The sequence below is a fragment of the Mirounga leonina genome, unplaced genomic scaffold (genome assembly GCF_011800145.1).
Source record: "Mirounga leonina isolate KUSES-001 unplaced genomic scaffold, KU_Mleo_1.0 Mir_200, whole genome shotgun sequence".
NCBI lineage: Eukaryota > Metazoa > Chordata > Mammalia > Carnivora > Phocidae > Mirounga > Mirounga leonina.
Genome location: NW_023270503.1, coordinates 7,017,991 through 7,042,512, shown reverse-complemented (window position 1 = coordinate 7,042,512; position 24,522 = coordinate 7,017,991). Strand labels below are relative to the sequence as shown.

The 24,522-nt window shown below is 51.4% G+C and overlaps 1 protein-coding gene across 2 annotated transcripts in view; it reads right to left on the bottom strand.

The window, feature by feature from the left end:
* The window catches only part of RHBDL3 (rhomboid like 3), a 48,706-nt gene that overhangs the window by 10,315 nt on the left and 13,869 nt on the right, over positions 1–24,522 (bottom strand). For both annotated transcript variants that reach the window (XM_035027790.1, XM_035027791.1), the window contains 5 exons: positions 21,976–22,134; positions 17,476–17,700; positions 13,209–13,357; positions 9,751–9,863; positions 4,271–4,371 (listed from right to left, as the gene is read on the bottom strand). In XM_035027790.1, coding sequence (XP_034883681.1) covers positions 4,271–4,371; positions 9,751–9,863; positions 13,209–13,357; positions 17,476–17,700; positions 21,976–22,134 — 747 coding nt within the window. The remainder of the gene's footprint in view (positions 1–4,270; positions 4,372–9,750; positions 9,864–13,208; positions 13,358–17,475; positions 17,701–21,975; positions 22,135–24,522) is intronic.

Genomic DNA, 24,522 nt, shown 5'->3' with positions numbered 1-24,522 from the left:
GCCTTGCAGGGTGAGAAAGAACCCACCCTCAGCAAACAAGGTGGTGACCAGTACCCTAGGCATCTCATTCACCAGTTAAGAGCACAGAGGTTGAAACCCAGGTGGGAGCTTGATGGTTTTACATATCCTGGTAGAAACAACTTCCTGAAAACCCAGCACAAGGAAAGGGAGAGCATGACACAGATAAATTAGGGAGCGATTACTTGTCCTACAAGAGGATTTTTATTAATAAAATGAGCCTTACAACATAGAGATCTCGGGTGTCTTTTAGACAATAGTCTTTCTTTGTGCTTTGACAATATGGTCCTGTTGCAAAAACTGAGATCTCAAACATTTTTTAGGGAAATATCCATTGTACGGAGTGAAGTGTAAGAAAACATCTTGTATATTTAATAATGGAATGCTGGCCTGTGGGCCCCAGCAAAAAGCAATTTATAAATTATTCTTCTTTATACTTCTAGCATTTATTTTTTTTAAGATTTTATTTATTTAAGAGACAGCATGAGCACGGGTGGGAGTGGGGGGTCGTGGGCAGAGGGAGAGGGAGAAACAGACTCTCCGCTGAGCAGGGAGCCCAATGTGGGGCTCGATCTCAGGACCCTGGGATCATGCACTGAGCCGAAGGCAGACGCTTAACTTACTGAGCCACCCAGGTGCCCCTACTTCTAGGATTTAAATTAACAAGTTTTTTTTTCAAGATTTTTTTTTAATTTATGTATTTGTCAGAGAGAGCGAGTGAGCGAGAGAGAGCGAGCGCACAAGCAGGGGGAGGAGCAGAGGGAGAAGCAGGCTCCCCGCTGAGCAAGGAGCAGGATTCGATGCAGGACTCGATCCCAAGACCCTGGGATCACGCCCTGAGCCAAAGCAGACGCTTAACCTACTGAGCCACCCAGGCGTCCCTAATCTAACAAGTCTTAATTGCAGGTCTATGCCATCCAGTTTTTTTGTTGAAATATTTTCTGAACTTAATCCCTCGATATAAACTGCAAGCTTTTTGGAACTCTAAGTGGTTTGGGTTTTTTTTTTTAAGATTTTATTTTTAAGTAACCTCTATACCCAACGTGGGGCTCAAACTCACAAACCCGAGATCAAAGGTGGCATGCTCCACAGACTGAGCCAGCCAAGTATCCCTGGAACTCAGAATATTTTTATGAAAAATAAGACATGCTTTCATTTAAGGCAGAATCTCTCACTTAAATAGTCCTGAGAATAGAAGTGTTCAACACTTTTCTATTTTGTATCTGAAGTAAAAAGGACGCATTTTCCTCATTGTTCTCTGCAGATAACAGGCAAAATGGATAAATATAAAAATTACATGTATTCGAGGATATACAAACACATTCACACATATACACACATACACAAGTGTGCACACACTGGATCCCCCAGCTGTGTGGTGATTCGCCACATGGAAAGCATTTTTCCATCCATCCTTTTCCTGTATTTCTCACAACTACCTTGTGGAGAAGGGGTTGCTGATGAGGGAGCGGAGGCTTAAGGTAGTGACACCAGGACTCAAATCCAGATTTCTGACTGTCTTGCTCTTTTCGCCTATCCGTTCTGACAAGGCACTTTATTGTGCACACGCGCGCGCACATACACACAGAGCAAATCTTCATTTGGCAATTTAAAATACTAGCATATCTATCAGACGGAACCACATGAAACTGCCAATGTTTGCTTCTGGCCCGCCAAAATGGCCATCTTATAGGGTTTGTCCTAACACATCTCTGAAGTGCTGGGCTCTGAGCTACTGCGGGTAAAGGCGGCCTCTTGTTGAAAGGAAACCAATCTTTCTAATGAGAACATGAGGTATTTTTTTCCCCATCAAACAAGCACCACACAACTTTCTAGGGAAAGGCTACCACAGATGTCAAGCTCCGGGGACTGCAAAGCTCCCAGGGGGCCAGGGAAAGCCATGTCCTTCTAGAAGGGCAATGGGCTCTCCGGTGGGACTGCTCATCTCCACCGCCACAGGCCATGGGCTACTTGCCAGAAAGAAGCGTAAATTGGAACAAAAGGGCGTTCACCCCTCCCTCCTCAACCGCCACCCCACACCCTAGGGTTCTTGGGGTGCTCTGGCCTCACCGCGGGAACTTGGGGGGGCCTCGGGGCTGTTTCCCATGCGGCAGGGAAGGGCGTGGAAACCGGGCATCCTATGAACTCACGTCTGTTTCTCTCTGTTGTGCTGTTCGTACATACACACACACACACACACACAACACACACACACATGCATATCTTAGGGGGAAGGAGGGTTTGTTAGCAGCTCGGCCCCTACAGAAAGGAACTGGGGCAGGGGGAGGGGGGGTGGCGGAGATGGAATTCAGGGAAAGAGCTGTGTCTGGGGAAGGCTGTAGCACTGATACAGAATGACCCATTTAAAAGGGCCACGCGAGGCAGCCCTGTGCTGCCAGGTTCCTCAGCAGACGGGCCGCGTGTGTGCGCACGTGCGTGTGTAAGTGCACGTGTGCGTGCACACCCACACGAGCTTTCCCACACCTGCTGGCTCTCTCTCAGGTGCTCACACGAAGTTGCCAAAATTCAGACAAGTAGCAAGTGCTGTCAGTGTCTGTCTGTCCATCTCTCCCCTCCCCCCTTCTTTTCTTTCCCTCTGTCCCTCTCCTGCGCTCTCTCTCGCTCTCGTTCTCAATGTACAAAGGGGACTTTGATGAAAAGAAAAGGGATGGTGTGTTGAGCCGGCAGGTGACAGTGGCAATAATAAAGAAGAAACAAGAGAATTTAGGAACTCCAGACTGTTGTAACTGAGCATTCACACATCCGCCATGTGGGTGAAGACAGTGACGGAGGAGGGAGGTGAGAACAGGAGGACCCTGGAGGGAAGCTACGCCTTTTCTAGACACTGTTCATTTCTTCCTTCCTTCATTCAAAATTTAGTCGGCGGGTTGGGGGGAGGGGGCACCTGGCTGGTTCAGTCGGTGGAACATGTGACTCTTGATCTCGGGGTCATGAGTTCGAGCCCCATGCTGGTTGTAGAGATTGTTTAAAATAAAAAAATTTAGTCGGCACCAGCTGCCATTCGTCCAGCCCTTGTGCCAGGCACTGGGGATGAGTAAAAGACCTGGACCCCGCCTAGAGGCCCCCTCCTTCCAACGGCCTCTAAAACAAGGACTTTGGCCTCCTCTGAGACTACTAAACTGATTCCAATTTCTTGCCTTGCAGACTCTCTCTCTATTCTGAGTCCACCCGGGCCTCTTCTGGGAGGTGTAGGGAGTTAACATTTATACGGAGTGGTTATATCTTCACTTTATCTCCTTTATCACATATCATCCCATTTCACCGATGTACAAACTGAGTAATTTGCCCAAGATCCCTCTTCAGGAAGCAGGTAGCCAGGATTCAGATCTAGGCTGACTGGCTCCAGAGCCTGTGCTCTCAACAATTACCCTAGAATGCCTTTCAGGAAAAGGCAAAGAAGAACATGGGAAAGGAAGGGCAGTGTCCCACCACTGTAAGAGGCTGGTGTAAGGAAATGACACTTGAATCATTGTCAGGAGCTGTGGGTTCAAGTCCCGATTTTGCCACTAGGGGTCAAGGATTGTAACATTTTTGAAGTTTTTTTTTTTTTTTAAGTAGGCTCCACGCCCAGCATGGAGCCCAATGTGGGACTTGAATTCATAACCCCGAGATCAAGATCTGAGCTGAGATCAAGTGTTGGACGCTTAGGGGTGCCTGGGTGGCTCAGTCAGTTGAGCATCTGCCTTCGGCTCAGGTCACGATCTCAGGGTCCTGGGATCTGGCCTCTGGGATCAAGCCCTGCATCAGGCTCCCTGCTCAGCGGGGAGTCTGCTTCTCCCTCTCCCTCTTGTCCCCGCTTGTGCTCTCTCTCTCAAATAAATAAAATCTTATAGAAAAAAAAAAAAAGAGTTGCAGGCATCCCCATCTCCTTTTTTTTTTTTTAAACTAACCTCTAGGCCCAAAGTGGGGCTTGAACTCATGACCCCAAGATCAAGAGTCATCTGTTCTTCCAACTGAGCCAGCCAGGAGACCCTATTGTAACATTTTCTAAAGTCAAGTGGGAAAAGGATAGAATTAGGGAAATGGGTAACTTAATAGCCAAGAAGAAAAAAACAAGAATCATATATGGAAGGGTCCCATTTGAAATGAGCCTACAGAAAGTGAGGAGCATCTGTGAACCCTCCTATCAGCCAGGTCTGCCTGGCATTTCTGGGTCTGAGCTGGGGAGTAGACAAGGACTGAGGCGCAGAGGGGACGCCAAGATAGGCATGTTGGGACAGGAGGTGCTCACCATCACGATGTTGGCCAGATGGGCAGAGACGAGTGCATACACCCCTCCAGAGGAGCCCACGACCGGTGCAGTCATGTCAGCCACAGATACCGCCAAAGACCCTGGTACAGAGAGAGATGGGGAATTCACGGATGTTGGAGTGAGCTCCCCACCCCTGTCCCAGGCTCTAGTATCCAGCAGCCTTGGGGGTAAGACCCTGGAGCAAAAGGATTCATCTCCTCTTGCCTTCATCCCACGTTGTCCTGGAGCCCCCTACAGGCCTAATTTATGGCTGAAAGAACCCTTTGATTCAAACTTCTTTTATAGGAGACCCAGTGGAGGGGAGGGATCACCTGCCTGTCAGGGCAGCCTCTGCCTCACCTGGTGTCACCTGGGGGTTTAGGGCAATAAGAAATAGTAGCAGAGGGGCGCCTGGATAGCTCAGATGGCTAAGCAACTGCTTCCGGCTCAGGTCATGATCCCGGGGTCCTGGGATCGAGCCCCACATCAGGCTCCCTGCTCAGCGGAGAGCCGCTTCTCCCTCTGCCTGCCACTCCCCCTGCTTGTGCGCTCTCTCTCTCAAATAAATAAATAAAATCTTTAAAAAAAGAGAAAGAAAAAGTAGCAGAAGCAGAAGTAGTGCATGGGCACCACGCATCAGACACTGGCCACGTGCTTTATGTACATGGTCCCCTTTAATCCTTTGAGGACGGCGACAGTGGCCATACCACAGAGGTGAGGAGACTGAGCCCAGAGTCACTCAGTAGGAAGGGCTGGAACCAGGATGTGAGTCCAGCTTTGTGGCACAAGGCCCGTGCTCTTGGCCTCGACAGCAGCCACTCCCCAAACTGGTACAGAGGTCAACGTCCATCCTCTACCATCGCTCGCTCTGCTCAACGGCATCTAGAAACCTGCTTGGCATCACCTCCAACCTCCCTCCAGCCGAGTGAAAGAGTGAAATTACCAAAGGCCAACAGGATCTCCGGAGCAGGGTGGGGGGTGTTCTCTGGAGGAAAAATGTCCTTGAAAAGTCCCAGGGAAGAGAGAGAGATGATGTCATACCCTCTGGGGGAAAAGAAGGGTATAGACTCTTGGTCTGGGGGATGACAAACTTTTGTGCTGGAAGGGAAGCCGGGCAGAGAGAAGGGAAACGTATTGTTCTGGTCTCATTTAAGTGTGATCAATGCTTTGGCTTCCAGGGAAGGACACAGGAGACTAAAAATAACTGGGAGGTAGAGCCCAGGGCTCTGAGGCTGAGAGGTGGCCGGCCTGGGTGAGTGTGCAGAAACCACCACTGGAAAATGCCCCCAGGCTCGAGAGCCAATTAGCCGCTGCCTGGGTGGAGACAGGAGGAACCAGCCCAAGGCCAAACTCTGCAGGTTCTACAGAGGTGGGGGGTCTGCTACTTAGGCGGAGGCTGGGCCAAGGCCAGGAGCCAGAGCACCTGACACCCCTGAGCATGGAGAACCCCCATAATATCATCCACCTTCTCTCCCCTACCAGCCCCCTTGGACTTCTCTCAAGGCTTCGTGGCTCACTGAGATCCTTCAAGTAAGAGATCCCCACAGCAAATTCTGGGTCTCAAGGGGGATGTGATCTCCCAGGAAAAAGCACTGTCATGAACGGGGAGCTCCCAAGTCCTTCTCCCTTCCCAGGGTAACTATAAGTCTTTCTTCTCCCCTTTCATGCCTTCCCTCTGGCTTTAATTAGGTATTGATCTATTGTCAGATAACTTTTTTTTTTTTTAACTGCCTAGCCAAGGGGTCAGCCATATATAACAGGAAAAAAAACAAAAAAACAACAACCCAGGATGGCAAACAGGCCGGCGGTGGGATCTGCATGACAAAGGATTCCCACGCTCTCCCGGAGGCCCGCACAGCAAGGAAAGCTGCATTGCAGGGCTGCGGAGGGCTGGCTGCCTGAGCAGCTCATTAAGAGCAGCTCATTAATTACCGCGTGGACAGAGGAAGCCCCAGCCTCCTCGGGCTGGCCTCTTTCCTCTCGCAGGTCCCACCAAACCTGCCCAGCTTCTGCTCCCCCGGCCTCCCCGGTGCGATGGGATCCACGCACGGTCCAGGGTCCAGCCTCCCCACACTGACCCTTCTCTCGCCCTACCCATGGGTAGAAGTCCCTGACCCCAGGGTCAGGGGTCAGGTTGGGATTGTGGCAGGAGTCTGGAATGGGGGCGTGACTGGCTAGTCGTATGACCTTGGGCACAGCCCCTGAATTCTTTGGGCTGCAGCTTTCACATCTGTGAAATCAAGAGATCTAAGGCTTTTCAACTTCTAAGCAGCAAAACCCTCTTTTCAAAGGAAACTTTACCCACACTCCTAACCCATGGAGCAGAGCACAGGGAGCCTATGGCTAAAGGGGGGTGGGGCCTGGGGAGTCAAATTTGCCAGCCACCAGAGGGGACCTCGAGAGTTCCTTCCAGATCACAGATTCAATCACCTGAATCTTGGCCTGAGATCCAAGATCTGAGGTTTGGATCCTGGTTCTAGAATCCTGGAGGTAACAATCTGGATTCACCGGTCCTCCATGTGTGGTGGAAAGACTTTCCTCAAGAGGCTGCAGTTTAGCCCTGGACTAGAGGGAGTGGGAAAGGTCAAATACAAGCATGGGCATGTGTGCCCATAAAGAGAGTAATAAAGGCCACCCCTGGGGGCAAGAAGCCTGGGCCAGGCAGGATTCCTGACAAGCTGTTTGGAAGCTAACCTAACGGATGACAGCTCCATAAGGCCAGTATGAATTCCCCAGAGGTCATGGGGACAGAGGATGGGGACAGAATGGCAAGCTGGAGGGACACACACATCTCTGCACAGCAGCAGGCCCAAGGACTAGCTCTAGTCGGGGCTGTGAACTTTCTCAAAAAAATTCTGGGTCCACACCAGCACACAGATAAATTGGAGACTTTATCATCATGCACAGCTTTGATAATTTTAGCCTGAAATATTTAAAGCAGGTGTTTTCCAACGTCTCCCTTGGCCATTAAAGAAAAAAAAAATCCCAATAAAAATCAGCAGAACATCTACCTTTAAGCAATATAACTTTATTTATGTATGTATTCTTCCATTTGTTCTACAAATATTTGTTGCTTAACATATGCCAAACCCTGCATTAGGCTCTGGGGAGGCACACGTGGCTTATAATCTACATAATCTATAAGAAGAGCTTGCCGAAGCGCTTAAAATACTGGCTTTTACAGTATCTAAAATTTCAGCCATGGATTTGTTAGCTAGAAGCAAGAGATGCATTGGCCTCAAGCACTGGGCAGAGGAAGGATTTCCACTCACTTCTAGTACTTCTTAGTCCTTCTGAGAAAATTGAGCAAGTCATTTCACCTCTCAGAACCTCTTATAAAATGGAGGTGACAGTGCCCACCTCGTAAGACTTGGTGAATTCAGGACACAATGTGCGAGAATCCCCTATGGCACCTGGCAGACATTAGCCGCCATTGCTACAGATTGTGACGGCCCTGCCTTTGGAGCATTTTCACTGGGCAGGAACTAAAGGGCAGGGCCTGATGTCTATTAAGACCTCCCTGGGTTTCTGACAATAAATTATCTGCACAAAGGAAAAGGCCTGCCTTTTGGTTCTCATTGCATATGGCAGTGGTTTGAAGCAAGCCTTTGGGTCAGGCGGCCTGGGTCTGGGGCCAGCTCCACCACGTACAACTGAGTCTCCCTGGGCAAGTCGCTGAGGCACGCTAAGGCTCGGGTTCTGTACCTGTGACAAGTGGAAAGTGTTAGTACCTGCCTTAGGAAGGCAGGCCCTTCCTAACTACTGGGTATCCAGTCAGGACCCGGCTGTCTGTGAATGGGGCCCCTTCTCGGACTTGGGATGCACACGGAGTAGAGAGGGAGGAAGGGGTACAGGAAGATCCATCAACTCGATCCTGGAGAGCAATGACATGATATACAGTGACCAGAGTGCCCTCTCTAAATCAATGCCTCCGACAGAATAGTACGCGTCATTTGCTTTATGATACAGCCCCACACCCTGCTGGTTAGTTGGCAAGCACCCCCCTTCCATCGGTGCACCATCCCCCTCTGCACTGGTGTCGCTGGGAAGTGTCACCAGTGCAGCCTCCCTGCTGGGTGTCATCTGGTTTGGGTGAGGCCTGAGTCATCTTGAATCTGATTTCTGTCTTCTGGGTTATTGGCACTCCCTTCCAATTGACTACTAACTGCAAGTGTTATGAGTGTCTTTCCTGTTCCTTGCTATTAACCATCTGGGTCTCTGGGTATCTAGGTAGAGAAAATGTGGCTATAAATCTCCAGATGTCAAGACTGGGGGGGCACGTGGGTGGCTGAGTAAGTCTGGCACAGAGCTCCTCATTAGATCTTTTGTTCAAGGATGCGGACGGTACTGGATGCCGGGGGAAGCTCGTGGGGGTGCTGTCCAAGGTGGCCAAGTTTTCAACGCTCAGCACACAGAGTAGTGAAGAAGCTGTGGGCCAGTCTCCCACGCCGAGGGCTCCTGACCTAGCAGACCAGCCTCTCGTGGGCGGGTGGGTGGGACCCCTCCCTCCCGGACTCTTGAAGCACATCAGTTACTCCCAGGGTCCCTGTGTGCCTGTTGTTTACAAGGTCAGTGGTGCCCTGCCCTCCTGATGACAATTTTAATGCCACTCAGAAAGGATTAAGATCTTACTTAAACATACACACAAAGCTCCCTTGGGCACAGCTGTCAAGGTGAAGAGCTGAGGCGGCAAACCTTGTAAAAAAAAAAACAACCCAGCTATTAAGTTGGAAACATCATGAGGGAGATCCCTCTGTTCAGAAACCTGGTTGGTGCAGACTTTTCCTGCAGAAATGCAGCCTGCTCTCCTCAGCTCACCCCAGCCCGCCTCACCTCCACTGGGGAGGGAGAGGGGGAGTCCCGCTGGCTATAGGGTACCCTCCCCATCCTCAAGGTCATGGTCCTCCGCCATGTGAGTGGAGTCAGCGGGGCCCCAGTCTCCTTCAGCTGGCATGGGTGCTCACCACGTCTCAGGCCGGACTGTTTCCTGTCAGCAGTGGGTCAATCAGGAGGGCAGGTGCTGGCCTGGCCGGGGAGGGACCTGGGCCCACCCACACCTTGGATGTCCCTGCAGCAATCTCACTGTGCCCAGCACGGTTTACACGGCCCTCTTATTCCACTTGTCACCTCCCTCTGCCCTCCTAACACCCTACAGGCAAATCTGATTAGTTCCTTCCTAAAACTTAATGGGGCCAAGAGAGGTTAAGGAATTTTCCCAAGCCCACACAGCTTCAACATGGCAGCATAAAGACGGAAAGTCTCCTCCCCTTGCCATCACATGCCTCTCCCTGTGGATGGTAGGCCCCTTTCCAGCCCCTCTGGGGTGGTGGGGAGATTGGCCTGGAGGACAACCCTAATAGTTAGGGGCCTTGGGGATGGAGTCCGGTGTCCCTGGAAGCCTGGAACTTGCCCAATCCCGTGGGGTCTCCTCGCCGCCTTGGGGAAGTTTACCTCTGTGGATTCGTGGCCCACCTGCCTACCTGCCACAACACCAGCCACGTAGACAAGCCCAATACGGGTTGCTCCATGCACCATCTCCAAGGGCACTCCCACAAGGAGCTGCAGCACCACGTTGAGTCCCAGGTGTTCTATCCTGTATAGAAAGACCACACTCCATCATTCATTCATTCATTCATTCCTTCAGCAAACACTGTAGGCCAAGATGCAGGGATCCAGCAGTGAATTATACCTGCTTTGAGGAGCTCATGGTCTGGGTTGGGGGTGGGGGCAGGAATTACAATGCAGACAGACCATCTTGGAAAGAGCATACCTTGCCTGCCACCTGGGACAGGAACGGTGCAGGGCCTGGGCAGTGTTTGCCAGTGTCTGCACCTGCCATAGTGAAGAGGGCAGCTAACCATGGTAGAGATCCAGCAAATCCATCGGCTGACACATGAGAAGCCAAGGCTTGGAGAGGGGCACTGCCTGGCTTAAAGTCACACAGCTCAGGTTCCTGATGTGCAGAATCTGCTCCACTCACCAGGCTACAAGGGTGCTCTGGGGCTCACTATTGTATGTGTAAGAGAAAAATGTTTTCAGGGTGCCTGGGTGGGTCAGTCGGTTAAGCGTCTGCCTTCGGCTCAGATCATGATCCCAGTGTCCTGGGATCAAGCCCAGCGTCGGGCTCTCTGCTCCGCGGGGAGCCTGCTTCTCCCTCTCCGTTTGCCCCTCCCCTTGCTTTGTGCTCCCTCGCTCTCTCTCTCTCAAATAAAGTCTTAAAAAAAAAGGAAAGATGTTTTCAAAACAAAAGCAAGCATTAGAGATATCTCTTAGAACTGAATAATTCCTTTGTTTTTTAAGATTTTATTTATTTGACAGAAAAGAGAGAGAGGGAGCAAGCACAAGCAGGGGGAGCAGGAGAGAGAGAAGCAGGCTCCCCGCTGAGCAGGGAGCCCGACGCTGGGCTCAATCCCAGGACCCTGTGATCATGACCTGAGTTGAAGGCAGACACTTAACTGACTGAGCCACCCAGGTGCCCCTAGAACTTAATAATTCAAATTTATCCCTTAAGATCTCATAGGGGAAGCTTCTCCCTCCTGGTGTGAGAAGGAACACTCTCTACTCCCAAACTCCCAGGGATGGCTTTTCTTACTCTGTGAATACTTCCCTTTTTATACTATCATACACCTGTGACCAGCTCTTGTTGCTAAATGGTGTCTAGCTGAGTGCACCTGTTACTAGAAAAAACTGTAACATTACTATCACTACAACAAATATGTGCTTTCAAATTTACAAAACACTTTAACATCCATTATCTCATTTAAACTGAGCCTACAGCATCTGCACAGCTTCCTGGGGATGGTTAAGTTATAGGGTAACAGAGCACATCATGGGGGGGCCCTGGCTGGGTCACAGCCCTGGCCCTGGTCGGCAGGGCCCTGCCTGGAGGCCAACTGCTGTGCCGCTCGGGTCCACGTGGGCACCTGCCTGCCCAGGAAAGCACCTGCAAGGTAGCTCAGACAGATGGGGCTCTGTCCTAAACTCCCACCATGCCTGGAGTTTTCTAGCCCACACCAACTGTGCCAGCCAAAGGGTTAGAAGCGTCAGACAAATGCCCTGGAAAGGAGTCGGGCGGTAGCATCAGACTCAGTCCTTGGTTTACAGATGAGAGCCCGAGACTAGAAGATGCCAGGAGAGGGACCCAGGACTCTACCTCCCAAGCCGAGCTCCTTCCTCTCTACCACACTGATTTCTGGATTCACCAGTCCACAGTGGGCCTCTCGGTCATAGGTCACTTTGCTGGGCTCGCCCCACATGCTGGCCAACTATCCCTACCTCCTGTCCAAGAGCCCCTCCCTCAAAATCACATACCAGGAAGCTCCTCCCAGGGTTTCCCCAGGCAGGCACTGCCCCATCAGAAGCACCAGCCAGAGAAAGGCCGGAGGCCACCCCTATGGTCCTCGGCTAAGAGCCTCTGTGCCCTGTCCACTTTGGCCTCAGGCTTTTAGTTCCCAGAGGCAGGGAGTGGACAAGGAGGCTTTGGAGGCTTTGTGCATGCTTGTTCCTCACCCCAGAGGCTCAGGGAAGGCCAGAGGGCAGTCCCAGAAACAAGACAAGACATGCATAAGTTCCATCCCATGTGCAGTCAGAGGCTGGGCAGCCTGGGCAGGGAAGCCTCCCTCCCCATCCCCAGTTCCTTGGTTCACAAGAAGACCAATGCATGATGCACCCCCCTCGTTCTGCTCCTTGGCCCTATGAGAGCAAAGCCTGAGACATGGCAGGCAAAGCGCCAGCCTGCGCGAACCATCCCCTCTTCTGGCTCAGAGTGGAGACAGCCATTGGTAACCACTGACATGCCTGGTCACCCCAAAACTCCTCTTCAGTATGTGTAACCAATTAGGGATTGGCACCTGTGCTGCTTTGAAGACTCCTCAGCAGGAGGGGAGGCTCACAGTGTGGCTCCCTCTTGGCCATTGTGGGTCTTTCTGCTAAGGAATGGAAATAATGGAACCACAGGGACCAGAGTGATCCTCTTCCCATTTCCAACCCCAGGGACAAGCACCCCGACTTTTCCCAGGCGAACAGTGAGCCCTTTCGCTTCTCTCTGCAGAGGCCATAGAAGACACAACAAAGGTCTGGGTGTCTGGCTACTCAGCTTTCCCAACTCAGTGCTTTTACTGTGTAAAAATAGTCTCCAGTCCAGAGGGGACTGGGACGCGGGTGGTCACCTGGCCAGACAGTAGGTCCTTATCATGGGGTAGGAGGCACCCATGAGAACTGACTGTATTCCAGCCCCAAAAGAGGCCACATATCTGTCAACAGAAACTACCAGTATTGCTAGAATTCCTCAAAAAGACTCTCACCACCTATGGAGACCACCTTGGGAAAAAGGCACTTTCAAAAGAAATTTGTCCTTTGTGGGCACCTGGGTAGCTCAGTTGGTTAAGCGACTGCCTTCGGCTCAGGTCATGATCCTGGTGTCCCTGGATCAAGTCCCGCATCGGGCTCCCTGCTTGGCAGGGAGTCTGCTTCGCCCTCTGACCCTCCCGCCTCTCATGTGGCTTCTCTCTCTCTCAAATAAATAAATAAAATCTTTAAAAAAAAAAAAAAAGAAAGAAATTTGTCCTTTGTTTCACTTAAGGAGACACACACACACACACACACACAGAGTTTGTGGACAATGAACTTGGTTGCTAACCACACTTCCCTTTTTGCCTTGGCCACTAGGAAGCTCAGAGCAAACTTATAACCTATATTTATACTGCTCTCACTGTGGGCTTAAATTGAGCATTTTCATCCATCCATTTCCCCCTTCCCACACACTGTCGATAAGTAACTCATATATTTTGGTATTAGATAAGTTTCAAGGAGCCACCTCAAATGCTGTGTCCAGGCAGATAAAAATAAACTAAAACAACACGTATTTCAATCTAGGCTCTCTGGACCTCCTATTTTCCCACAGGGACTCTGGCCAGAGCGAAAGAAGGCAGGTACTCACCCCGCATGCATGAAGATGTACGTCAGGTAGCGCCACGCCTGCGCTCGGAGCTGCGGGTGGTAAACCAGGGAGTTCTTCAGGTACCGCGGATGGGTTACCTGCAGCACGAATTGGTCCAGCGATACTCCATTGTAGAGGAAAAAGGCAACCTGGATGAAAACACAGGATGGCGAGGGCCTGTTATGGACGCAAGACTGCCTGCAAGCCCTCTGGCACTGACTAACCCTCGGGATACCTACTGGAAGTTGTCCCCTTTCCTCCTCAGAGAATGAGGGACACCTGTATGGCCAGCGTCCAGCCTCGCTTTCAACCACCTCTCCCCGCACTTCTCTTTGATTTTTTTTTTTTAAGATTGTATTTATTTATTTATTTGACAGAGAGCACAAGCAGGGAGGCAGGGGAAGCAGCAGGCAGAGGGAGAGGCAGAGGGAGAAGCAGGCTTCCTGCTGAGCCCGATTCAGGGCTCAATCCCAGGACCCTGGGGTCATGACCTGAGCGGAAGAAGATGCTTAACTGACTGAGCCATCCAGGCATCCCTCTGGTTATTTTGTATTAAATGGTCACAGCATGGTCACAGGGGTTCTGCCCACACCTCCTCGGTGCTAGGCAGGAAGGGCTCAGAGGGTTTTAAACTAATTGCAGTGGGGTGCCTGGGTGACTCAGTCGGATGAGCGTCAGACTCTTGGTTTTGGCTCAGGTCATGGTCTCGTGGTCATGGGATCGAGCCCCACGTCGGGCTCTGTGCTCAGCGGGGAGTCTGCTTCAGATTCTCTCTCCCTCTCCCTCCCCGCGCTTGCTGTCTCTCTCTGCTCTCCTTTGCTCTCAAATAAATAAATAAAATCTTTAAAAAAAAAACCAACGAATTGCAGTAATAACTTACATACTCATTTGGGAGAAGAGGCAATGCCACATAAGTAGATTTTTTTAAATTGTGGCAAAATACACATAAAATAAAATTTCCTATTTGTATCAGTTTTAAATGTACAGCTCAGTGACATTCAGTATATTTATGTTGTTGCACAAACTACAGAAGTCTTCTCATCTTGTAAAACTGAAACTCTGTCTCCATTCAACACCAACTCCCCACTCTCCTCTCCCCCAGCCCTGGCAACCACCATTCTACTTCCTGTCTCTATGAACTTAACTCCCCTGGGTGCCTCATCCAAGAGGACTCATACAGTGTCTATCTTTTTGTGGCTGGCTTATTTCACTTAGCATCGTGTCCTCAAGGTCCACTCGTATTATAGCATGTACCCAGATTTCCTTCCTTTTTAAGGCTGAATACTATTCCACTGAATATACAGAGCACAGTTTGTTACCCATCCATCCATTCATTCAACACTTGGGTTGCTTCCACATTTTAGCTATTGCAAATAATGCCATGGAGACAGGTATACCAATATCTCTTTGAGTCCCTGCTTTTGATTTTTTTCAGGTATATACCCAGAAGTGGGGTTGCTGGATCACACAGTAGTTCTGTTTAATTTTCTGAGGAACCTCCATACTGTTTCTAGTAGTGGCTGCACCAGTTTGCATTCCCACCCACAGTGCACCAGGGCTCCCATTTCTCTGCCTCCTCGCCAACACTCCACATGAGCTGATTTTTGCAGACGACTAAAGCATCCTTGTTTACCCCAAAAAGGTATTTTTTTTCTAGACTTTTTCTTTCTTTTTTTTTTTTTAAGATTTTTTATTTATTTTTTAACAGAGAGAAAGACACAAGCAGGGAGAGTGGGAGAGGGAGAAGCAGGCTTCCCGCTGAGCAGGGAGCCCGATGTGGGACTCGATCCCAGGACCCTGGGATCATGACCTGAGCCGAAGGCAGACGCTTAACGACTGAGCCACCCAGACGCCCTCTAGACTCTTTCTAAAATGCATCATTCAGGGGCGCTTGGGTGGTTCAGTCAGTTAAGCATCCAACTCTTCATTTCGGCTCTGGTCATGGTCTCGGGGTCATGAGATCGAGCCCCGCATTAGGACTCAACCTGGAGTCTGCTTGGGGTTCTCTCTCACCCTATTCTCTCTCTTTTAAACAGATAAATAAAATTAAAAAAAAATAAAAATAAAATTCATCATTCAGGGGCATCTGGCTGGCTCAGTTGGAAGAGAACGTGACTCTTGATGTCGAGGTTTTGAGTTCAAGCCCCATGTTGGGTGTAGAGATTACTTAAATAAACTTTTTAAAAAATAATAAAATAAAATAAGATAAATGCTCATTCATGTTCCTGTGTTCCTCCTCAGGGTGTATGCATAGCCTTAAAGCTGTCTCAGGTATTGATCTGGGCTGTTAGAGCAAAGTCTTCTCCAGCAACTGATGGGGTTTTCACTCCTACAGAAAACGGCCCTAAATTCCTGTGTTTCTTTAAGACTCAGGTCTGCTTCTAAATTTTTCGTTCTCTCCCATACTGCCCGGTTGGCAGCAAGTTATTAACCAGGTACCACAATCAGGTTCTTACTCCCTGTTGCTGGCTGGTCATGAGCCCCTTCTAGTAGCTTCTTACCATGTCCCTTCCATTCCCTGTTATGGAACCAGAAAACCAAGTTTCTAAAACTATATGCAAAACAAAAGCTTTGGGCTTTAGTACAAGTATTTGGAAAGAGTTATTTCCATATTTTCTTCCAGATTGGCGGTTTGAGTTTACATGGCTGAAGTTTCTGGAAACGTGAAACCAACCTGGACGCTCAATCTGGCCTCTCTGGATGACCTTGGATAAATTATTTGAAATCTCTGGTCCTTGGTTTCCTCATCTGGAAATGGGGATGACAATGCCTACCCTTCCAAGATGGTCATGAGGTTTGAAGAGGGTAAAGTACATGAAGAGCCAGCCGGGTGCCCGTCACGCATGCAGCAAATGAAGCTATAATTAGTGTGGGGTTCAGGCCCCCCAGCAGGACTCCCCTGGGCTCCAAGGGGAACCCCTCTGTCCATCTTTCACAATGCGGGTGGCCTGGCAGCAAATACAGCTCCCAAGGCAGCTCATTATTACTGGTCCTCAAATAGAACTTAATAAATAGACCAACACAGAAAGCATTTGGAAAACAATTCCAAGAATATCTCAGAAAAATCACATCTTCAACACGGACTTGGATGAAGACATAACAACAAATGGAGGAGCACGGGGGTACAGACCAGCTAGTCTGATTTAGGAAAAAAAGAAGGAGGATGTCACGGAGCTTAATGATCCTGTTACTGGATTCGGCATCAACTTTAAAAGAACATATGCTTGGGGGTGCCTGGGTGGCTCAGTCGTCAAGCGTCTGCCTTCGGCTCAGGTCATGATCCCAGGGTCCTGGGATCGAGTCCCACATCGGGCTCCCTGCTCAGTGGGAAGCCTGCTTCTCCCTCTCTCACTCCCCCTGCTTGTGTTCCCTCTCTCGCTGTGCCTCTCTCTGTCAAATAAATAAATAAAATCTTTTTAAAAAATAAATAAATAAAAATAAAAAATAAAAGAACATATGCTTGGGGAGGGGGAGGGTGTGGTAATTAGGCCCATGGCTCTGGAAGAGAAACCTTTGCAGACGGTTCAGGCTGGGAGCCCACAAGGTTCTAGGCTGAACAGCCAAAAGGATTCAGAGTTTCTCACACAGGGGCACTGATTCAGAAATTCGTCCCTTTGGATTCTGTTGCATAAGCAGAAGATGGTTAGAATAACAATAGGTATGGATGATTCCCTAAGGGGAGAAGGTTCTTTCAAAATGTTAAGCCCACATTTACCTGTTCATAAACACCCCCTCCCATATGCATTTGTAATGCTTTTGCCTTCAGAAAGCACCCACCAGCCACTCTTGCTCTAGAATAGAGGAGTCCTACGGGAGGGGAGCAGGTCTGGTTATCCCTGCTTTACAGGTGGGTGATGGAGTCCCAGGGGAGCAAACTACTTGCCCAAGTTACTCACTCAGGGAGGAACTAAAATAACTAAAATCACTCGGTTTTTAATGAGTTAACTACCCCCAAATCAACAAGCTTATTACATTGCTTGTGTTGCTGTGGTTTTGGTAGGGGTGGAAATATGGGGATTTTGCTGTGGGGAGGATTGCTTGATAATAATCCTTGGGGTAGCCTTGCAGTCCAGGGGCTGGAATCACACTTGTAGGCACTGTCATGGGGCCGGACTGGCAAATGACAACTGATCCTCAACCACTGCCTTTTCTGGGAGAAGATGTTGTCCTTCCCCTCTGGATCTCAGCTAGTCTCCTGCTCCCCTGCCCCCACCCCCTCCCCAAGGCTGAGCAGCTCCCCCCCAGCCCCTCCTCCCCCAGTCCTTGCCTCCAGCAGTGTGACTGTGATCATGAACCAGGGCGGGGGGCAGCAGGTGTAACTGTCGTAGTACCACTTCCGGTCAATCTCCCGGGGCAGGGTCTCGTAGGCCACGTGGCGGATCAGCCGCTGGGAGAGGTTCAGCCCTTTCTCCTCCAGTAGGGCTTTGCTGCACAGCCTGCGGTTCCCCTGCAGGATGGCCTGGCGGAAGCTGTTGGACCGCTTGTTGCTCATCTGCGTGGGACACATGGTGTGGCAAAGGGTCAGAACGGGAGTCTCGGGGAGCCCTGACCCATTTCCCCAGCCAGCACATTCCTTGGACTAAACAGGCCTCATCGCCCCTTCCTCTTTCTTCTATAATAGTTAACAAGAAGCAATATTCACTGAGCTCTTCTGTGGCCGAGGTGGTTCTAAGCTCTTCACGTGTGTTGGGCTCACTGGATACTCTTAACTAGTCTACTTGTTAGGTAAGGACTAGGAATACCCCATTCTACCAAACCACAGAGGGTTTTAGGAACCCACCAAGTTCAAACACTCCAGTATAGGCTCCAGAACCTATCCTGATGTTCACCGTTCCTTCCTTCCATGCACCTATCCGTCAGCCGTCCATCACAATTTAGTGAGCAACTACTAAGTGTCAGCACATTGCCAGACACAGGGGAATGCAACGGTGCTCAGGGCAAATAACTAAGCAGCAATCATGGTTCCGAGCGAAGGCTGCTGAGGGGAGCAAGCAGGCAGGGGCCCAGCCTGGTCCCATGGTGGTCAGGGAGGGCCTTCCATTGATCCCCATTCTCATCCTCTCCATGCCTACAAAGCTTGGATCTGGTTCTTTTTTTTTTTTTTTTTAAGATTTTATTTATTTGACAGAGAGAGACACAGCGAGAGAGGGAACACAAGCAGGGGGAGTGGGAGAGGGAGAAGCAGGCTTCCCACGGAGCAGGGAGCCCGATGCAGGGCTCGATCCCAGGACCCTGGGATCATGACCTGAGCCGAAGGCAGACGCTTAACGGCTGAGCCACTCAGGCGCCCCTTGGATCTGGTTCTTGGTGGCTCAGGAGGAGTTCTGGAAACGTGGGCAGAGCTTGGGGCTCCATGTTCATTCACTGCAAGCTCAAGAAAGGATCATGTTATCAAACTGTTATCTTTTTTCTTTTTTACAAACTATTTTTTAAAATTTACTTTTAGAGAAAGAGAGCACACAGGCAGGAGGGACAAAGGGAGAGAGAGAGAGAGAGAGAATCCTAAGCAGGTTCCACGCTTAGAGCAGAGCCCAACATGAGGCTTGATCTCACAACCCTGAGATCATGGCCTGAGCTGAAATCAAGACTCAAACACTTAACTGACTGAGCCGCCCAGGTGCCCCTGTCAAAGTCTTTTTTTTTTTTTTTTTTTTTTAAGATTCTATTTATTTGACAGAGAGAGACACAGCGAGAGAGGGAACACAAGCAGGGGGAGTGGGAGAGGGAGAAGCAGGCTTCCCCGCAGTGCAGGGAGCCCTATGTGGGGCTCGATCCCAGGACCCTGGGATCATGACCTGAGCCGAAGGCAGACGCTTAACCACTGAGCCGCCCAGGCGCCCCACCCCTGTCAAACTCTTTTGCAGCCACTCTTACCATCCTCTCTCCCAGTCCCCGAATATGCACAGCATACTCACAACACACCCTGGCCACACCCTGAAGACTGACGCCGGGGGTGGGCTTGCCACGAGGACAGGGGAAGCAATGTGCACACACATCATTCGCCTGCACCCTGATGTGCCTAGAACCAAGCTGGGTCTCAGGCCTCATGGGATTTACAAGGAGAGGCGAATGCTAGTTATTGGGTGCACAGCACTATCCTCACATTATAAAGATGGGGACTAGGGGCGCCTGGCCGGCTCAGTCGGTAGAGCACGCGACTCTTGATCTTGGGGTCATGAGTTCGAGCCCCACATTGGGCATACAGATTACTTAAGTAAATAAATAAACTTTTAAAAACAAATAAATAAAAAATAAAGATGGGGACTAAAGCTTGGAGAAGGTGAGTAATTTTCTCAAGGACCCAAAGAGGGGCACCTGTGTGGCTCAGTTGGTGGAGCGTCTGCCTTCGGCTCAGGTCATGATCCCAGGGTCCTGGGACCGAGCCCCACGTCCAGCTGCTGGCTCAGAGGGGAGGCTGCTTCTCCCTCTCCCTCTGCCTCTACCCCTGCTTGTCCTCTCTCTTTCTCTGTATTTCTGCGTCTCGAATGAATAAATAAGATCTTTAATTTAAAAAAAAAAAAAAGGGACCCAAAGAGTCAGGATTCAAATCTAGATACATCTGACTCCAAAGCCCATGCCAGCCTGTAGGGTACTCTTGTGCCACTAGATAAGGGAGTCTTTTCTTGCAGGTGGATGCACCCATTCTAGGCCTTGGTGAACAAAGCCCAGGCCAGATTTCAGTCCCCATTCATCTTACTGACAGGCACCCTTGCACAGTGCACAAGCTGCATGCCTGTACATGACGACCCTGGCCACCCAGCTGTAATACAATGTGGTCTGTGCTCTAAGAGAGGCCTGGGCAATGCATTGTGGGGGCTCTGCATAAGGTTGGTTCATTCAGCCCGGGATGGGTTGGGAAAGGGCTCACAAAGGATGCAGGGGAGTTTACCTGGGGGAAGAATATTAGAGATGACAAAATCTTTCAAATACTCCATCTTACTTAATCCTTGCGACAACCCCGAAGAGGGTATCCTTTGGCTTCACTCTACAAATGAGAAAACCCAGGGACACTTGGGTGGCTCAGTCGTTAAGCGTCTGCCTTCGGCTCAGGTCATGATCCCAGGATCCTGGGATCGAGCCCCACATCGGGCTCCCTGCTCAGTGGGAAGCCTGCTTCTCCCTCTCCCACTCCCCCTGCTTGTGTTCCCTCTCTCGCTGTGTCTCTCTCTGTCAAATAAATAAATAAAATCTTAAAAACAACAACAACAACAACAAATGAGAAAACCCAGGCTCAGGAGATCTTTCTCCGTGAAAGGCAGAGGCAGAGGCAGAAGCAGGACCCAGGTCTGCCTGACTCCAGCCCCTGGGCACTCTGCCTTCCTGAGAGCTTCCTTCCCAGAGAGCCGCTCCTTAGTCCTGGTCTCCAGGGCAGCCCCACTCACAAGAATCCAGGCTCTGGCTGGCTGCTCCAGCTTAGAACATGAATCCAGACATCCCGACAGGAACAAGCCATCTACTGCTGGAGTTCACACGGGAGACCCCACAGACCTGCAGCTGGACAGAAGCATCCCCCAGCGAAGCCTGCACTCTGCCCTGAGCCTGAGCAGGGCGTGTAGCAAGCATGCTGGGCTGTGAAGAGCCAATGCAGGCTCAAACCCGTGGCCTGGTCTTTGGTGGCACTGCTGGGCTCCAAGTTACAGGCTCACCTCCATTGCCCCTCCTCCCATGAATCCTGACTGTCCCCACTCCCCCATTTAGCTCAGCTCTGTCCCCCACCCTCTAGGAGGTCTGCTCTCTGGGTCCACTCCAAACAGATTTCTTTACCCCGAAAAGCGCTACAGCTGTTCCCTGCAATCATGCTAGTCTCTGGGCAAAGGCAGGCTTCCATCAAGAGGCAATGAGAACATTTCCAAAGCCTGGACACCCAGATCAGAGAGCTCACTCGGCACTTGGCACCTGGGCCCCCCATCACTGGTGCCTTTGAATTCTAGGAGCCTGGGGAATCTCATGCAAGTCACTTCACTCTTATCCCTCCATGGGTGATAAGAAAAGGGGTGACTATCTCCACTTCACCAGCAGGGAAACCGAGAGGAAACTTCTGGCCTTGTATTCATCTTGCTAGTTCATCCAGCTTCTACTCATGTGCCAGCCATCCATGGTGGGATGCTTCCTGCTGAACCCCACTCCCATCTCACCACAGTGGCCCCCATAACAGCACAGCAGTAGCCCCCAGTGAGGAGGAAGTCCCTGTTCCAAAACCCTGGTTCACAAGCCTACTGTCTTCAGCCCCTCCAACAAACCAGGACATCAGCCAGCAGGTCTGAGGAGCTCTGGCCTTCACCCATGTGCCCAATGCTCCCAACATCCACTCCCCAGCTCCCCTCCTTCCCACCTCCTACTCCCAGCCTCCCTCTCAGTGGAACTGGCCCCAACCCCCAGCTCCATGGGGTGGGCTTGAGTCAATCAACACATCCCACTGACCCAATCTAGGCCAAGGGGAGAGAGGAAATCCCAAGCTTTGTGTGGGAACTACCACAGAGGAGACCCTCTCTTGCCCAGCATGGTGAGGCCTGAGGGTGTAAGGGCTGGAAAAGCTGCAGCCACTTTGCTGTCACATGGGCGAGTCTGGAACTGCCAGGGGCTTCTTTGGGTATGTGCTGACACTACAGAAGGCAGAACCAAAAGACAAAGAGAAACCGAGTCCTTCTGAGGCCTGGACTCCTTCAACGCTGCAAGCCAACCGATCCCTTTAATCGCATAAAGAGGACTTCTTAGCCATAACCCCCGAACAGACCCCTCCCAGCGGTCAGGGCCCCAGAGTGCTCACCAGGCTGACAAAATCCTGGTAGCAGATCTGCCCGTCTGCATGGCTGTCGGCGAGAGCCAGGAGCACCTCCCTTTTGTGCGGGTCCAGCTTGGAGCCGTGGCTCTCCAGGAGGCTCCGGAACTTGCCTGTGCTGATGTAGCCTGTGTTCCCAGGGTCAAACTGAGGGGGAAGCACAGACAGCAGGGGGGTCAGTGGGGCCCTGCAGGTGCCTGTCTCCATCACCACTCACTGGCTCCTGTCCCCAGCCCCTCTACCAAGAGGCCCAGGACTCGTCTGGGATGTGTCCAAGGCCCCCATGGGAGACATCCAAATAGGGCATGGACAACCACTTAAAGACCTAGAAGGCCCTGGAGCCCTTTGAGATCGCCCAATCCAACCAACTTGTGCGTGGATAGGGAAACTGAGGCTCAGAGAGGTTAAGCTCCCTCCTGTCTACCCCTAATCCTAACCCTGGACAAGAGGAAGAGCAGGAAGAAAAAGGCAACGAGGGGAGGAAGATGAGGAACTTCTGGGACTCGGGCCAGAGGGACTCCAGTGGGGGATGCTGAGTCCCCAGGGCTGCAGGGAGCAGGGGCCCAGCCTTGCAAATCCAGCCGCACCTGCCTGCCAGCGCCTCTCACACCCACACTCACATACACCCACAGCCATGCACACGGGCCTGGGTGGGGCTCCTCAGAGATACTGTGCAGCTTTGCACACCTGCGTCCCTCAGCCTGGGGGCCCCTTGCCCCCTCATCTCCCAGGGAGACTCCGACTTACCCCGCCCAGCGACTCTGTGCAGTCTCAGGACTCCCCAGGACACAGGCTGCTCGGGCTGCATCCCCCACCCCCGCACATCAGACAGACCTCTGGCCACCAGCCTGCTCGGCCCCCTCATCTCCTACCTGGGCCTCCTCACTGGGCTGGTGGCACAGGGGTACCCCAGGATTTAGCAGGAGCCTGGCATGACTGGCACTTGGTAAACATTTCCTGGGCAGATACATAGTGGGTGTTGGATGAACAGAAGGGTACTAATCTTCCAGGGAAAGTATCATCGGTTCAGGTAGAAAAGGATCTCATTCATCTCTCCCAGAAAAGTCCCTAGCCTTTCCGTGCCTCTCCTGCAGGCCCTCCTTCCTCACAGAGCCCCCCCAGCACACGCCCTGCTAGAGAATGACGAGAACCGTCTCTCGCCGATGTCGGCAGCTGTCCTGTCCACCAAGAGTCTCCCCACATGATGTTGCTGTGCCTCCAGACGTTGTAGGGGGCGGCTGAGATTTCAAAAGGCAAACACACTGTGGATGTCCTTGTGTGCAGGATAGGGGAGCCCAGACGACCAAGCCCACGTTTCCCCCCTTTTCTAGAGAAGGTCAATGGAGACTATTTTAGGAAGGCTGATTTGGTGTGCAGTACCTCTAAGACAACCCAAAAGAAATAGCCAAGAGTCACAAGTCTTGGGCTATTTAAATTCTTCCCAGAACTCAACGAGGGACGACATCCCTAAAGAGGCTTGTTTAAAAATCGGCATGTGTCCCCACCCTCCATTCCAAATACCAGGTTCCAGGGATGACACCCATTTGGTTCACACCACTGAGTATTTCAGGAAACGCAGGGACTCCCTACACCGTAAAGATCTTTAAGAATAAAAATTTGCTGTTTTCATGGGGCCAAACACTTTTCTAAGTGCTTTATGTCTGTAATTTCTCTGACCCCCGACAACAACTTCCAGAAGCAGGTCCTATTTAACTAGCCCCATATTACAGATGAGGAAATCGAGGCACAAGGAAAGGAGCACTGAGAGGTAGGGGACATGCCTGGCAAACAGCATGCTGCACCCCAGCGGCTTAGCACTGGTGGCCACTGACCTTCAGCCTCCAGGGGCTGCTCTGGGGCTCTGAAGCAAAAGTGAAGGATCAAAGAGGCGAGGGGAGGGAGAGGAGGGGGGCTCATGGGCCCACCCTACACAGATTTTGAAAGCAGGAGAGAGCTGCACACGGCCACAGTTCTGACCCCCCGATGCTTAGATAGGAAAGTGAGGCCTGGATGGGAAAGTGGCAATGACAGCCAGTGAGGGTCTCCTGGTACCTGGGACCCCCCCTTGCATCCCCACAGGCTGACACAGGCCTCCTGACTCACTGGCCTGGCCTCACATGGCCCCTTGTGCTGGGTGGGCTGAGGGTGGGGGTGAGGGGTGGAGATGGAGAAGCAGCCCCGAGTCCCGGGGAAATCCACTTTCCCCCCAGTGCCACCCACCCCCTATGAGCACTGCAGGGGGGCAGTGAATACCCGCAGCACGGAGTCTCTTCTGACCGGGTCTGGGGGAGGAAGCCCAGTGGCCTCTCATTCAAGAGCAGGGACACCAATCCCCTCCCAGGGGCTGCCTCAGAGGCTTGGGAGGGCAGTGGGGTGGGGGACTGGGATCAGGCAAGGGCCCCTCTCCCCTTGTTCTAGCTCCAGACAAAGAACCACCTGCTCCCCAGCTCTCCCTCCCCCCCTCCAGGGCTCCCTGCTGTTGTCCTAGTGACAGGGGCTGCCCTGTGGCTCCAGGAGCCCCCCACACCCCTGCCA